A 17,586-nucleotide genomic window follows, 5' to 3' on the forward strand; every position below is an offset into this window, starting at 1 on the left:
GGGATCCAGACTCCCTCAGCAAATCTCCACTGCTGTGCCACCTTTCCTCTTCTCCAAATGACTCGAATGATTTTCCAGAGTCGCCTGAGTAGCAAGGGGCAGTTCTTGTAGACCTTGTAAGGGATTCCACTTGGTCCAGGGGCAGAGCTAGATTGTGCCTTGCGCACAACCTACTGGACTTCTTTTAACAGTGGTTCCCTGCTGTCAAACTCCTTGGTGTGGGGCGGTGTGGGGCGGGGAGGGGGGGGGGGGGGGGGGGGTGGGTGGGTTGTGGATTTACAAGAATGCTACACTGACCCAACTCTTCCTCCCGGTGAGGGTCACTATAAGTGCTGCATAGATGCCTATGCCTATTTCCTCTTTTGAACATAACAACTTTCCATCACACTTCTGTCCCAGGAGTTGTTTAGTAAAGCCAAAGGGGTTGCCAATGAATGAAGCTCTCTTCCTGGATCTCTCCTTTCACCGCCTTCTGTGCCATTCTGCCCTGTGCAAGGTCATCAGCCTTTTTCTCAAGACAGCTCTCAACTCCTCCAGGGGGGGGCGTTGCTCCTCACTGGCTTCCTTGTGCTGCTTCTTAAGGGACTTCAACTCCTGCTGGATTTTGTGGATTTTCGCTGCCCTGTGGTTCATGGAGTAGGTGGTTGGAGTCGATCGCTTCTCCTCGACACCGAACCTCTCCTGAGCTAGGCTGGAGATGATGGTCGTCATTGCCTGCAGCCTTCGATCCACATCTCCCTTCTCTGTTGCTTCAAGCACCATGTCAATGTCTTTGTCGAACTGCCTCCAGTCTGCCATCTTACAGGCCCGTGGCCACTTGATTCGCACCTTTGCCTGAGGCAGAAGACTTTGGGGGACGGTTAGTGGCACACGGAGGCTCTGAGCACTATGGCTCAGCTCCTCCTGCGTCTCATGAGACGTAGCATCTGTGCTCGTGACACATGTTTGTTTTCCAAACACTTCATCCTGTGGCCATGGCTGTTTTTGCAGGTTTTCCTGCACCTGCATACTGCGGTCACTGTCGTTCCTCCATTGCCATTAGTCGATAACCTTGGGTCTGTCAGATTGGGGTTCTCATTCTCCCCCCTCTCGGCTTCCCCTGGGGGTATATTTCCATGGGTTGATCTGTAGCTTCAAAAAGGGTTCCTCCTCTCGGAGAATGTGGTTTGGGCTGCCAACCCTTCCCACCCCGAGTGCTGTCTTCCCAAGCTGCCAACTGTCTCTCCAGTAGTCACCAGCCTCTTCTGGTTGTCAACCAGCCTATTCCTGTAAGTCACTGGCCTTGCCAGAACAGGTAGTTCTTGAAACACATCTTCAGATGCACCTGAACACATCATCAGTGATTTTACCTGAGGTCCTCGGATGTTTCGGGGCTTTCAACATCAGACACCCTCGCCCTGGCGACCCAGCCGCGGCTGATCAGACCGCGACTTGTGTTCAGGTAGCACTCGCTTACCCCCATGGTGCTCCTCTGCAGATCCAGAGCCATCTCGAGGCTTTCTCGGCTGCATCGGTGATGTTCTTAATGGCCCTGCTCCTTGTTGTTCCTGTAATGCCCAGCGCAGTAAAGGCTTTGTAAAGGGAGCGCCCCACAAATCCTCTGCAGCCAACCTCGATAGGCATGCGTTTCGCATTCCAGCCCTGTGCTCGGCAGTCTGTGACCAGATGTTCATATTTGGTCATCTGTCTTTCGTGGGCTTCTCCCAAGCGGTCCTCCCATGGCACAGTCAGCTCCATGATGATTATGCTCTTGGTGCTCTCTAACTGTAATGAAGGATATTTGTGTGAATAAAACTCATCCACTGATGAGAAACAGTAAACCTGCGTCTCATTTCTCTCTATATATCATAAATCAGTTTATCATAAACACGAGTTCAGTCTCTGGAGAGTAATGATGGAGAAACTGAACTTTTCAACTCCGAGTCAATTGAATCAAATACTTTGAGAAAGATTCAGTGAATCACGACACGTGCTGCTCAAACATTAACAAGAACAACAAACACTTACAAACTAATCATGTTTTAATCATTGTAATAATTTAAATATAATCTATAATTCACTAAATATTAAAATGTAGATTATAAATGTCTAAATATGAAGTTTATTTATTTGCAGTGTTAGTTTTGAGAGTTTTTAACAGGTCATTGAAGACCAAGAACTCTAAGTATTCTCTTCTTACAGATGGAGTTTATTAAAGAAGAGACTGAAGATGTGAAGATAATTATTAAAGATGAGACTGAAGATGTGAAGATGGATATTGAGGAACAAACAGGTTGGTTTTATTCTCATCATGTTATTGATCCTAAAATGTCCAGCTCTAATATTTTGTGCAACGTTAAACCCAACATCTACTTCTGAATAGAGAACAATGATGAAAAAAGTTTTTTTGAGTATCTTCGTGCTCAAAAGTGCTGTACTTACATTTTAACATACCTGAACATGAACAGCAGTAATTGAACATTAAGTAATTATTTTATATATAACCATTTCATGTGTGTGTGTGTGTGTGTGTGTGTGTGTGTGTGTGTGTGTGTGTGTGTGTGTGTGTCATATGGAGGAAAGTCAGCAGGGAAAGTGTGTAAAACATTTTGAAGTATAACAGAGTGAACTGATAATATTTGAAACCAGTGAAAATATTCACCTTGTCATTTGTCTTTTGGTGTAGGTTGGAAATCAATAAGCGCTGGCAGATAAAATGGTGTGAAAATTACATGTTGTAACAAAATGATCATGGTTGTTGTTTACATGTTTTTGTTAATGTTCTGATACAAACTGAAATTAGTTCAATTAAACTAACAAATTAAATCAGCAGCACTGGTTTTGTGTGAATAAACATTTAAGGGAAAGTTGACCCCAAAATGAAAATTCTGTTGTCGTTCCAAACCCGTATGAGTTTCTTACTTCTGCTGAACACAAAAGAAGATATTTTGAAGAATCTTGACCAAACATTGACTTCCTCAGTAGAAGAAAAGTACTGGAGGTCAATGGAAACCGTCAGCTGTCCGATTACCAACCTTCTCCAAAATTTGTGTTCAACAGAACTTGTACAAGTTTGGAAAAACATAATGATGAGTAGATGACAGAATTTTCATTACTAACCCATTAATATTGCAAGCAAAAAGTCAAAATTTTGATTGTAAGTGCCTAATAAAAACACAGTCGGACATTGGTCATTGTTAAAGGTGCCCTAGATTCAAAAATTTAATTTACCTCGGCATAGTTAAATAACAAGAGTTCAGTACATGGAAATGACATACAGTGAGTCTCAAACTCCATTGTTTCCTCCTCCTTATATAAATCTCATTTGTTTAAAAGACCTCCGAAGAACAGGCGAATCTCAACACCGACTGTTACTTAACAGTCGGGGCGTACGCCCCCAATATTTGCATATGCCAGCCCATGTTCCCAACATTATGAAAGGCATTAGACAAGAGCAGAACGTCTGGATCTGTACAGAGCTGAATCAACAGACTAGGTAAGCAAGCAAGGACAATAGCAAAAAATGGCAGATGGAGCAATAATAACTGACATGATTCATGATAACATGATATTTTTAGTGATATTTGTAAATTGTCTTTCTAAATGTTTCGTTAGCATGTTGCTAATGTACTGTTAAATGTGGTTAAAGTTACCATGGTTTCTCATTCAGAATCAATGTAAACATCAAAATAAACATTGTACTTACGCGATTAGACATGCTGCATGACACTTTGTAAAGATCCATTTTGAGGGTTATATTAGCTGTTTGAACTTTTTTTTTATGTTGTTTAAGGCAAGCGTGAGCTCTTGGGGCGTGGAGCACCAGATTTAAAGGGCCACACACCCTGAATCTGCTCATTTCTAATTATGCCCAAAAATATGCAGTTAAAAAAATGAATAAAAAAAAAATCTATGGGGTATTTTGAGCTGAAACTTTCAGGGGACACCTTAGACTTATATTACATCTTTTAAAAAAAAGTTCTAGGGCACCTTTATGTGCTCATAAATATAAATTTATCTGTAACTCCTAAATGAAATATTTTATATTTTAAATGAGATATGTTTGGGCTCACAGTGAGGACATATAAAAAAGTGGTGAGACTGCAGCACTTGGTGGTGCTATAATTGAACAAAACATGAAATTTGCTTTTTCTACAGTACCGTTGTACCTTGAGAAACAAAAAACGTCACTGCAAAATGAACAAAAATTATCTAAAGCTGTGACTCTGCAATGGTTTTGCATATTGACACCAAACTCTGTGTCATTGTTATGTCACACTGACCACATCAATTAGGTGACAAAGCCACCTACTGGTCAAACACAAACGGCAATTTAATCGGTTACTTTTATTTTAAAGATGGCATAGATACATTGTGTAGGGTCTGCACAGTCTCAAGGATGAGCAGGTCCCACCATAAACTGTGTTTAAGCCTCAATTCACGGAACTTTGGTTTGTAAATCTTACATCGATTCCGGCCCGGCAGACACTAATGGATCACGAGACTCTTTTTATGACTGTTTCGATAAGTCCCCTAACCTCTCCTCTGCGACTTCAAAGAGGGTGCAACACCATGGATCGGGTTTCTAGGAACCAGGCCCAAATTCCAAATGGTCATAAAAGGAAAATACACGCATACACCCACAAACACACACCCACACACAGCTCCCCTTACATAGAGACTGTATGCACAAATATTATACCTGCAAATATGAATGTATCTGCCATTGTAGTGTTCGCTGCATGTATGTGTTACTAGTGTAGAATCGTAGAATTGACTGTAGTAGGTTAGTTGTCATGTTAAACGATAGTAATAGAGTGTAAAGTGTATCTTCTTTATATGACGAGAGACACCTGTCGAGTTTGATCTCTCCGTAAAGCTGTGAATCCGAGCTATTCTCTCATGTACGTTACATTTCTGTCAAATGCATCGTTCAATGTTTAATAATACTATGAAGAAAATGCACTGATTCAACATACCATAAATTAATTCGAAAGACAGAAACAACCTCCGGAAGAAGAAACAACTATCAAACCGAGCGCTCCGAAACTCTAAGCACCCCAACGAACCTATGCAAGTATAACGTTTTTACGATTTTAAATACTGAGTTTCCTTGCTGGCTCTTAAAGGTGAACTGTTGCAATTTGCCATGCTTTGATCATCTCTTTAATTTCTGCCTTTACCTTCACCTATATGTATTTGTATCTACTTGTGTACATTTATCCGTATAACCTTTGTATTACCCGTTCTGTATATTAAATACATCATATCCATGCTTATTTTGTTCACTTGCTCATTTAGCAACAACCGAGTCACTTTAACGTTCTGATTCTAATATCCTTGCTTTACGTTTGGATGCTACCATAGAAATTTATCTTCGTGGCCAGAGGGTAATATTTCTGTCGTAAGAGTCTGTGGAACTTACCGGTTTGCTGGACGGACCGATAGTTCTCTACATAATTATTAAAACAGAACTAATCATATATGTGATTGATTATAATTCGTTGTAGTTAATTCACCATATATGGTTAATTCCCCTGCATAATAATAATTCATAAAACCTTATGAATTATTGTATTCATATTCCACCCATAAATTGATTAATAACTGTGCAAATCGTCACAATTGTAATCACTCAAAGAAGAACTGAGTAATTTTAAAGGATTAGTTGACTTAAGAATTAAATTTTCCTGATAATTTTAACTACATTTATTTACTATAGAGCTAGGGTTGAGGTTTGGTTTAATTTCATAACTAAGCATTATTAACTCATTACTATAGTGTGTAACTACATCACTTTAAATGTAATTTGAATAGGATTTCAAACCACACATGAATGTAATGAAATGGATTTGTATAAACTGCATTTATTTATTTATTTTATTTTTTTTGCAGTTCACACTTGCTAAATCTGATTTCAATCAGATATGCACAAAAATCAGATGTGTGAATGTATCCCAAGACTTTGTTGATGTTAAATTACGAACAGATTCTTGGTATCTCAATTTGCTGTTGCCATGGCACCGGATTTATTTGAAATTTAGATCAGGGGTTTTCAACCTGTGGGGCCCCTAGGGTGCGCTGTTGCCATTTTACCCAATTTTACTAGCAAATCATTAGTCATTCACTAGAGGGTGCAATTTGACTATTCTCCCAGCTAATCAATGGCTATGGTTACAGCAGGTTTGGCACAATTGAATTTGAGAAAAAACATCTAAAAACAAATGGACTGGTGGATTGTAAAATCAAGAATATCAGATTTATAAGGGTTAGATTTGAAGGGTTAGTTCACCCAAAAATGAAATTTCTGTCATTTATTACTTACCCTCATGTCGTTCCACACCTGTAAGGCCTTTGTTAATCTTCAGAACACAAATTAAGATATTTTAGCTGAAATCCGATGGCTCCGTGAGGCCTCCATAGGAAGCAATGACATTTCCTCTCTCAAGATCCATAAAGGTACTACAAACATATTTAAATCAGTTTATGTGAGTACAGCGGTTCAATATTAATATTATAAAGCAACGAGAATATTTTTGGAGCGCCAAAAAACAAAATAACGACTTATTTAGTGATGGCCGATTTCAAAACACTGCTTTAGGAAGCCTTGGAGCACAAATTTATTAGTGTATCGAATCTGCTGTTCGGAGTGCCAAAGTCACGTGATTTCAGCCATTGGCAGTTTGACACGCGATCTGAATCATGATTCGATACACTGAATATATTGCAAACATATCCACATCGCTATGATCAGATGCTTTCTTTATGCTGCCACCGCTGTCATTTTTTGTTTTGTGTTTATTTTGTTATTGAGAGAAAAACATGCAGTACATATCTATGAGGGGCCGTACAAGCCATAATTCATTCTGGCACTCTCACACACATACATTCTCCTTTCACATACATACATTTTTACCCTCACACACATACATTCTCCTTTCACACACATACATTTTACTCTGACACACATACATTCTCCTTTCACACACACATACACTTTTACTCTCACATACATACATTTCTACTCTCACACACACTTACATTCTCCTTTCACACACATACGTTCTTCTTTTACATACATACATTTCTACTCTCTTACACAGTTACATTCTCCTTTCACATTTTCATGTGTAAATTTTGGGTTATTTTTTGCCCAAGGGCTGGGTAATAGGACAGAACACAGGTTGGGCTAATTCTACCCAGCATAAAGGGTTGATTTTATTAATTATTTTTTCTATGATATAGTTTATTTAGTACTTACAGATTAAATTATCTAAACAAGTGGTTCCCAACCTTTTTAGCCTCAAGTACCCCCACAACTCCATCAATAAGGCTCAAGTACCCCTTTATCGACACTAAACAAAAATGCGGCGTTTATATTTTAATGCAGTTGTAACAATTACCTAATTTATCAATGAACCAGTTTTATTGATTACAATTCAGACTTGAAGATATTGGGGAATTTTAAATAAGAAACACAATGTAATTGTAAATGTAATTGGACATTCCAGCACTTCAAATGTTATTTTGAATATGATGACAAAAAAAATATTTATTCATCCTTCAGAGATTGTACCCATTTGTAAAACTGAAAGTTTCAAGATGTAGGAAATCCAACATTTGATTCAAAACAAACACTTTTATTTAAAAATAAAGACACGAAAAATAGGCTACCACTATAACCAGTAGATGGCGGTAGATAAGCACTTATTGGCTTATAAACTTTATTCACTAAAGTAGGAGTCAAAGTCAGTCTTTCAAATCTTTAAATTACAATGTGTCTACTATGCTTTTTATGAGAGGATTTGTGAGCATAGGACTTATTAAACTGACACTAAAAAGAAACTAATTCAATGTTTTGAGGGATATTGAGCTGAGTTTAACAAACAAATTTGATTGGCCATTATTTTCATTATATAAAAGTAAAGCATGTGCTTGGCTACAATACTCAATGCTTCAAAATCATGTTGTAAATAGACACATCTGCAGCGATTAACGCGCCAGGTTGGGGTGAAGCTGGGGCGACTGAACGCACTCAGCAAGTCTATTACACTTAAGCGACAGGGGACATTAAAACGCTCAATGTACTAAGTGATATTAACAGACCAAACTTAGTAGCTAAACATCATACTAATAAAGTATACTACAGAAAAGCAGTTGAGCCCAGAATTTGAATTTTCCTCCCATAGAACATGGCTTATTGTACTAAGACAGTGATATTAAATGACCAAACCAAGTAAATATCATACTAATATACCATACATGTACAGCAAAGCAGATGAGCCCAGAATATAATCGCAATTCGTTTAATTACACGTTTTCCTCCCATAGAAAACCGTCGCTTAATGTAGCCTACTAGGTGATCAAAGATCAAATTCTGCACAAAACAATATTCTATATAGTATTCTTTATTAGTATAGTGTTGACTAAGTTTGGTCTTTTAATGTCACTCTCTTACATCAATCCTCGTTTATGGGAGGAAAATGCCTAACATTAATTAAACGTGTTGCGTTCTAGACTTATCTGCTTTTCTGTACATGTTATGTGTTTTAGAATGTCCCAGCGACAGGAATGAACAAACCAAGCAAAATCTAAATCTTTTGCGTACCCCCGGTTGGGAATCACTGATCTAAACATTTGTAAAATACTCCACACAACCACTGGTTTATGACAGCTTTATTTTCGATACAGTTCTTAATACAGCTTATTTTATATAATTTTTACCATGCCTAAAATATATATTTAACAAACATTAGAAGTATTAGAAGTTAAAATGATACATTTATATGGAAGTAAATTAATGCCAAATGTTTTTGAAATAAAAAGCTTGTTGAATTGCTCTAACTGAAAACAAATATGCATTACATTAGCTGTACTTGCATTTAGATGCACTGTATTTTTAAGGCTTGCATTTTTATGGGATGAAATTCAACATGGTCGTATATTTAAGCTGTGAATATTTGAATTAAAAATATTTCACACACATTTTCATTATTAAAAATTCAATCATTCATATTCACATTTCAAATTTCACTTCCAAGATATTTATTCTGTTTAAAAATACAAACTATAAAATTCAACTAGCAATTTTCAGTCCATTTTATTTCGCTTTACAAATTCGCTTCCACAAATTCAGTGGTTCAAATTCGGCAGAAAATTCAACATTTCACATCCGGGAACTGCAGGAAGAGCAGTAGAGTGCCGATGCATCATCTCTATCTGCTGTTAGTCTTCTTCACCAGCAGGTGCCGCTAGCGGCTGTTTAGGAAGACCAAAGCAACGCTAGTAAATCATCATTCATTCATAAAAACGGATTTACAGAATTAGAGCAAGCATAAGTGAATATGTGATGATTATCAGGGCCAGTATAAATGCAGAAAAGCTGATAAAGACACAAAAGCTGCATTTATGTTTAATTCAGTGTATTTACGCTTACTTTCCCAGTGTAGCTACAGCTTTCTCTCCAGTGAACAAGATAACGTTATTGCCCGATGCTGGTGTACAGAGCAAACGTTAAATCTGAGATAGACATATATTTCTCTCTGTTGTTTAGTTTCCTTAACTTTATATCGCGGCGCTGTGTTGTAATACTAGGGCTTCCCTCATCCGTCATAGGATTGCCCTGCCATCAGGACAAAAACTCTACACAGCTTAATGGACTCGTACAGTGATATAAAAGACCAAACTCGCACCTCATTTGTGATGTAGGTTAGACTATATAGGCTCCAAGAAAGCAGATACTGGCATAAAGTTGATTTGACACTGAACGTTTGATTATGATACTCGCAAATTTAGGGACCGTCTCTAAAGTTACGACATTTGGTATTCACGTTTCTACCTTCTACCAAACTCTTGTAGACACACATGCACATATACATATTCAAACACACCTCACTCAAAGTACATGCATATATATATATATACTATTTATTTATTTATTTATTTATTTATTTATTTATTTATTTTACACGTTCATCACACTATTTTTTTTTACTTTGTTAATTTTTTTTTTTACCTGATCATAGATTATCCTGCTTATACAAATTTTAAATAAAATTTAGAAATAAAATTAACTAAGTAGAACTAATTGTGTGATGAATGTGTAAAAAAAAGAAAAAGTATATGTGCATGTACTTTGAGTTGAGTGTGTTTGAATATGTGTGTGTGTGTGTGTGTGTGAGAGAGAGAGAGAGAAGGGTGCATCACTCTTCGACCTGGCACCTAGATGAACACTTCACAGGTAGTTTTGGTGACTAAATCATTCTCATCATATGCTATTGAGCTTTAAGTTATGGCATTTTTTTGTATAATCCAATACAGTAGTGAAATACATAGCAATCTTTACATATTACTTGACAGTTTATTTGGAAACACTTTACAGTAAGGTTCATAATGTATTAACTAATGTGAACTATCCATGAGCAACACATTTGTTGTTGTATTTGTTAATCTTTGTTAACATTAATAAAAATACAGCAGTTCATTGTTCATGTTACTTCACTGTGCATTAACTAAAGTTGACAAATACAACTCTTGGTTTTAGTAATGTATTATTAAATGCTGGAATTAACATTAACAAAGATTAGTAAGTGCTGTAGAAGTGCAGTTCATTGTTCGTTCATATCAACTATTTAATATAAAGTGTTACCTTTTATTATAATAAACATCAAAAATCTAAAAGGTTTGCATTATACCTGACAGCTAGATGAACAATTTACAGTTGGTTTTGTGACTAAGTCATTCTCTTTAAATGCAATTGAAGGTAGAAACGTGAATACAGAATGTCGTAACTTTAGAGACGGTCCCTAAATTTGCGAGTATCATAATCAAACGTTCAGCGTCAAATCAACTTTATGCCAGTATCTGCTTTCTTGGAGCCTATATAGTCTAACCTACATCACAAATGAGATGCGAGTTTGGTCTTTTATATCACTGTACGAGTCCATTAAGCTGTGTTAAGAGTTTTTGTCCTGATGGCAGGGCAATCCTATGACGGATGAGGGAAGCCCTAGTATTACAACACAGCGCTGCGATATAAAGTTAAGGGAACTAAACAACAGAGAGAAATATATGTCTACCTCAGATTTAACGTTTGCTCTGTACACCAGCATCGGGCAATAACGTTATCTTGTTCACTGGAGAGAAAGCTGTAGCTACACTGGGAAAGTAAGCGTAAATACACTGAATTAAACATAAATGCAGTTTTTGTGTCTTTATCAGCGTTTCTGCATTTATACTGGCCCTGATAATCATCACATATTCACTTATGCTTGCTCTAATTCTGTAAATCCGTTTTTATGAATGAATGATGATTTACTAGCGTTGCTTTGGTCTTCCTAAACAGCCGCTAGCGGCACCTGCTGGTGAAGCAGACTAACAGCAGATAGAGATGATGCATCGGCACTCTACTGCTCTTCCTGCAGTTCCCGGATGTGAAATGTTGAATTTTCTGCCGAATTTGAACCACTGAATTTGTGGAAGCGAATTTGTAAAGCGAAATAAAATGGACTGAAAATTGCTAGTCGAATTTTATAGGTTGTATTTTTAAACAGAATGAATATTTTGGAAGTGAAATTTGAAAGGTGAATATGAATTATTGAATTTTTAATAATGAAAATGTGTGTGAAATATTTTTAATTGAAATATTCACAGCTTAAATATACGATTGTGTTGAATTTCATCCCATAAAAATGCAAGCCTTAAAAATACAGTGCATCTAAATGCAAGCACAGCTAATGTAATGCATATTTTTTTCAAATAGTGCAATTCAACAAGCTTTTTATTTCAAAAACATTTGGCATTATCTTACTTCCATACATTTAGGTCTAAAAGTTATTCATGTGTAATCAAAAGTCGCGTCCCGTTTCCACCGTAATGGTGCGTTCACACCGGACGCGAATGAAGCGGTAAGCGCGAGTGATTTACATGTTAAGTCAATGCAAAGACGCGAATTGACATCCTGCGGCGCGAATTGAGCGATTCACGCGAATGACGCGATTCGCGCGAATCGCGCAATTTGAAAAATCTGAACTTTGGCGAATTTCCGCGCCGCGTTAACCAATCAGGAGCTTGCTGTAGTAGTGACGTGGTTACGAGTGGCGGCAGAAATCCGAAACAACAACCCAGCTAAACAAAATACGTGACTGTTACGTAACTGCAACGTAATTTGGTGACCAAACTTTCGTCGTGGCGACGTAACTAGTTACGTCGTGGCAACCGGAAAAGTGAAAGGTGCCTATATGTCGCCACAACGTCGTGACGTCGTGGCAACGTTGTGTATCAATTTGTGTGTTGGTCATCAGTTGGTAATTCTTATATTTATTTATTTTTCTATGGGCGGACATGCAGTAGTTTAACCTAATGTATGTCCTCATTTGCCCAAACTAATGTAAAGGCTATTCCAACAGCTGTGAACGATGAATGCAGACTCGAAATGAATTCAATTCATTTATTTTGAAAAACACACAGAACATGAACAAAACTCCAAATAAAAATAATGAAATACACTCAAACTATAAATAAAAACATATAGCCTACAGCGAAACATAAAATAAAAGCATTCAAGACGTTTTGCTCTCAGTATCATTAAAAACATATGCTATGCTAACGTAACATTTTGCTAACATATATTTCAGACGATCAAGGAAATCACAGAGGTAAAAATATTAACAAAAGTACTTAAAGTAGACTGTGGGTAATGTTACTTAACCAATCTGACGCAGTTGTTGAACTTTATTGCTATAGACGAGTTTCCTGAGTGAAATAGGCGGGCCGCCATTATCCTTTCACTCTGCCAACGTCTTCCGGTTGTGTCTGCCAATAATTTCCGGTTAGCGAGTTAGCGTCTTTTACTGTCTTTGGTTAGCGCAGAAAAAGTAAATTATGGATGGTGTTACACGCCGACACGGCTCCGGGACATATTGTGCTGTTCGCGGTTGCAACAACTCGTGGCGATTGCTGAATGTTTGGTCGGAAGGAGAATGTTTCGACCATCGACCATCTACAAGGCGCCAATGTGGATGTGCTCCCCCGTATGCGTTGTATGAGAAACCAAAAACAGATGTTGAATCTCGGAAGTGGCTAGCGGCTTTGAAGTTGAAGAATCCGCCCAAAAGACTGTTTGTTTGTTCTTATCACTTCATTGATAAAAAGCCCACAGAGGAAAACCCTTTCCCGGAACTTTGGTTGGGATACGAGCGACCTCCCCAGCAAAAGAGACGTAAACTCGACAGAAACACAAGTGACACGCAATCGGATGGTAAGTATATCGTGATATTTTTCTGGTTAGCTAAAGTTTGCAGCATAAGTTCGACTGTTGATATATGTGTCTCTGTCCTGTGTTAGTGGGGTATATACATTTATAGTTGATGCTGCTTGTCTTTTAGAAGTGTGCATCGAGCCGAAGTTTAAAGATGCTGCAACACAATGGGAGGACCTAACAAAAACTGACCACAGCTACGCGGCAAAGTTGGACCACGTGAACAAATCGACGCAGACCGGGGGTCAGACTGTGGCTGATGATATGCTCCTGGATGATGATACCTCGCTGCTGTACACAGGACTGCGTCTGGTATATTTTTTTACTTTGGTGAAAACGATGTTGCCATTTAGTAAACCATCATGTAGTATTCCTGTTGTTGACCAAATACTGATGACCCTCATGAAACTGAAACTGAACCTTGTGTTAGGGGATGTGGCAAAGCGCTTTAAAGTGTCTAAAGGTGAAGTAAGTAAGGTGATTGCTCACTGGATTGATACATTGGGTGAGCAGCTTGAACCCATGGTTGCCTGGCTGCCAAGAAGTGTTATACGTGCTAACATGCCACCATCCTTTAAAAAGAACCACCCCCAGACCACTTGCATCATCGATTGTGCTGAAACGGCTATTCAGAGAGCAACAAACCTTAACTGTAGGAGTGCCACTTTCAGTCATTACAAGGGAACCAATACTGCCAAATATCTTGTTGCTGTGTCACCTCATGGGCTGATAATGTTTATATCAGAGGCCTATGCTGGTAAAAGCAGTGACAAGTTTATCACTATAAACAGTGGGTTTCTGGAGTCCCTAAGGCCTGGTGATGAGGTAATGGCTGACAGGGGTTTCACGATTCGAGATGTACTACATGAAAGGAAGGTGAAATTGAATATTCCTGCCTTTACCCACAAGCGTGGTCAATTGACCAATGAGGAGGTAACACGCACTAGACGAGTGGCCAATGTCCGTATACATGTGGAGAGGGCAATCCGAAGACTTAAAGTCTTCAAAATTCTGTCCCAAACTGTCCCCATCTCCATGACCCCGCGGTTGGACAAGATTCTTACCATATGTGCTGCTTTAGCAAACATGAGGTCCAGACTCATCCGACTGCCACATGAGGTTTAAGTCTCTATGAAAAGTAAAACCTGGGTTACCTGCAGTTTTTTTTTTTTTTTTTGGTTGTTTTTTTTTATTGTACATATTCCCTTTTTTTATATATATATATATAATATAATATATATATATATATATATATATATATATATATATATATATATATATATATATATATATATATAATATATATAATATAATATATATATATAATATATATAATATATATATATATATATATATATAATATATATATATAATATATATATATAATATATATAATATATATATATATATATATATAATATATAATATATAATATATAATATATATATATATATATACATACTTTCAGCTAGAAAAACCTGTGTAAATGTATTGTTATTGTTCCCTTTCTGGTTTTGTGATTATTGATAAGACAAAACAGAGTTTTAACTAAGAGAAACTTGTGAGTGCTATTCTTTTTCTTGTATTGTAAATATTGACACATGACAATAAACAAATTGATTTGACAAGAAATGAATCAATTTTTATTGATCCTATTCCATAAAAAAGGGACAATTTCATTAACTCCTTAATGGATGATTTTTTTTTATAATTAAAAACAAATTAAATACAGGAAATAAAAATCTCACAATATCACAAAAAGAAAAAGACTGGAATAAAATATTAAATAAATAAAATTAATAAATAAAGAAATAAGTGACTGATATAAAAATAAATAAAAGTAAAAGAAAATAAATCCGTTTGATAAAAATAAATAAAAGCTAGAAAGGATTTGTCACAAATTTGTGACAACAGGGGACAAGGGGTTAAAAAAGGAATGACAAATTACCCCAGTACACATAAGCAGGTCATGCTGATTTTACAACATCCATGTATCTGGAACACAACTCCAGCCTTCCATCATCGAAGTCATCTACAACTTTTGGCAACATGTGGGTGAAATAGAAGGAGTGTAGCCTTGAGATATGTCCCTCAACAAAGGTTTGGTCGTAGAGCACGTTGAGCTGCAGACATTCAGTGTTACTCCAAATCACCAACAAGGCTTGCCGTAGCCCTGTGCAGTGCATGCCCAGTTGCACCTGCATGTAATATCCCTTTGGCCCATTGAAGGACAGATGGAATTCCCCTGTGGGCATGCGTTTGATCTCACTGCTTTTAGCAGCAAGTGCTTCAGTAAGGGACTGGTTTTTGACTAAGACAGGGCACTTGATCTCCAGTAGTGTATCTCTGTTCATGACACCATCCGGACTCGCAGCAAGCCATGGCTCACTCGGGCAAACCACCAAACCTTTCACATCGATGTCATGACCTTGGTCTTGCAGGTATTGCCTGGCGTGCTCTTCACCCTCTGCTCCTTGCCGGGTTGCTGCGTTACCGTGAAAGGTAGGATGGAGGTGTTCAGACAAGAATTTGTCTGGTGCTGTGGTAGCCCGAACTGGCACATTCTTGGCTGTGCTTGCTGTTATCCGTACCCGTCGCATGTCATGCCACAGTTGTTCCCTGCTCTGTTCTTTTGTGTGCTGCTCAATGTACATAAATTGGGTTGTGGTCATGTCAATGTATGTGGTGTAGAATGCCCTACATTTCTCACATTCAAGTTGTGTGTTGTGATCACCATGATGTAGGGGCAGTGGAGCTTTTGATGTCTCGGCAGACTGAGCAGGGAGGCTGGTGTTAAAAGTGAGCTGCATTAGTCCACTGCCAGGTGCAGTGAAAAGTGCCGCTATTGGTGTGGAGAGACAGTAATTTTGCCATTCTTCCAGTGTCTTATGGACTTTTACCTTGCGACTAGGTGTAGAAACTATGCTGGAGGAGGATGCCTGTGATGCTGGTTGGTATAAGTTATTTCTGCTGTGTCTTCGGAAAGACACATCTCTGATTTTTTGCTGCCCAGTATTGCTTTTTGTCCCGGCATTCCAGCAATTCTGCACATCAGTGCAGGCAAGTCCTGTCTTCCCTTGCCTCACAGCATTTTCTACCTGCAGACAGATAGAAACAAAATCACACACTTTTTAAATAATGGTTTGAGCATCACAGCACAACTGACTTCTTTTAGAGAAAACATTTTGTAAATCAAAATAACATTAACATCAATGTTTAACCCCTTTATGCCTGAGTTTATTTAGACTTATATAAAAAAATCAGGAAAAATATGAAAAGAATAATAAAAGAAAATACCCGCTGCATTTCTGGATTTTTAATTCAACATAATCAAACAATTTATGTTAAAAAAACTCAACAGATGTTTACTTCATCCCAAGTACAAGCAATATAAACAGTTTTTATGGTTAATATTTTACCTTTACCTTTGTTAGATCACATTTAAGAATTGCAACCTTGTGCGGGAACGGCAGTTGTAGTTCACACTCTCTCACACTTAGACACAATCTCTCTCTCACATGCATACACACACACACACATACAGACACACACATACAGACACACACACACATTTGTATTACTCGTCGTGTTCTGTTATAGATTAACACACGGATAACGTTACATACAAACATCTTAATACAAGCATAAGATGGGCTAACGTACCTTCCAAAGCACGGCGGCTGCATGGCTACAGGAACGTCCGGGTCCGGCGATACAGGTACAGCCTGCAGTCTCCACATCTCCCGTCTTGGTAACTAAAACCCAGGCGTTATGCGCTGAATTGTTAACGGACTGGCTTGGTTGAACATCGGCCTTTAGGTAAATTAAACTGCCCATATCGTGTAAAAGTACACAGCCCACTTTGTCTGAATGGAGGTACTGAAATGCCTCAGAGCTTTTCAGGTTATTAATTGCATTCCCATCCACCGCCATTGAATCAATAAAATAAGAAAAGATCTTGGATGTTGTCCGCCCATGATGTTACCTTACTTGGATGCGGAATGGTCAAAACACCATTTTTAACAAGCTTTTCGGTCGAATGTTGCCATTCCAACGCCATTTTTGCACCACTACTCAGCCTGCGCCGGAAATTCTTGGCAGAAACAGGAAGTAAACCGGAAGTGCCCGGGAAACTTGTCTATAAAACTGACGAGAAACACGGAGAAACGTTGACGCTGTCCTCTCCAGCAGCTTGAATGTTTTCCCGGTTGCCATGGCAACTCTAACGGCCACCTGCACTAACGTAAACATAACAATAAAAAAAGGTTTTGCGTCTTTCCAAAGTTAACTTTATACATTTTTATAAAAGCCATTTATTCGTTGTCACCTCGGAAAAATAAATTCTTCTC

The 17,586-nt window shown here is 38.0% G+C and overlaps 1 protein-coding gene across 1 annotated transcript; it reads left to right on the forward strand.

Annotated features, from left to right (window-relative positions):
- Positions 1-2,181: 2,181 nt before the first annotated feature.
- Positions 2,182-14,362, forward strand: LOC137005098 (uncharacterized). Its single transcript, XM_067365882.1, has 3 exons — positions 2,182-2,272; positions 13,040-13,237; positions 13,344-14,362. The coding sequence occupies exons 1-3, from the start codon at positions 2,182-2,184 to the stop codon at positions 14,360-14,362; spliced, it is 1,308 nt and encodes a 435-aa protein (XP_067221983.1).
- Positions 14,363-17,586: the final 3,224 nt, after the last annotated feature.

The sequence above is a fragment of the Chanodichthys erythropterus genome, chromosome 3 (genome assembly GCF_024489055.1).
Source record: "Chanodichthys erythropterus isolate Z2021 chromosome 3, ASM2448905v1, whole genome shotgun sequence".
NCBI lineage: Eukaryota > Metazoa > Chordata > Actinopteri > Cypriniformes > Xenocyprididae > Chanodichthys > Chanodichthys erythropterus.

Bases quoted from the DNA above. Each gene is read 5' to 3' on its own strand.
- LOC137005098 (XM_067365882.1), top strand. From the start codon at position 2,182: ATGGAGTTTATTAAAGAAGAGACTGAAGATGTGAAGATAATTATTAAA. The intron at 2,273-13,039 runs GTTGGTTTTATT...AACCAAAAACAG, and splicing joins GGATATTGAGGAACAAACAG to ATGTTGAATCTCGGAAGTGG. The intron at 13,238-13,343 runs GTAAGTATATCG...ATACATTTATAG, and splicing joins AAGTGACACGCAATCGGATG to TTGATGCTGCTTGTCTTTTA.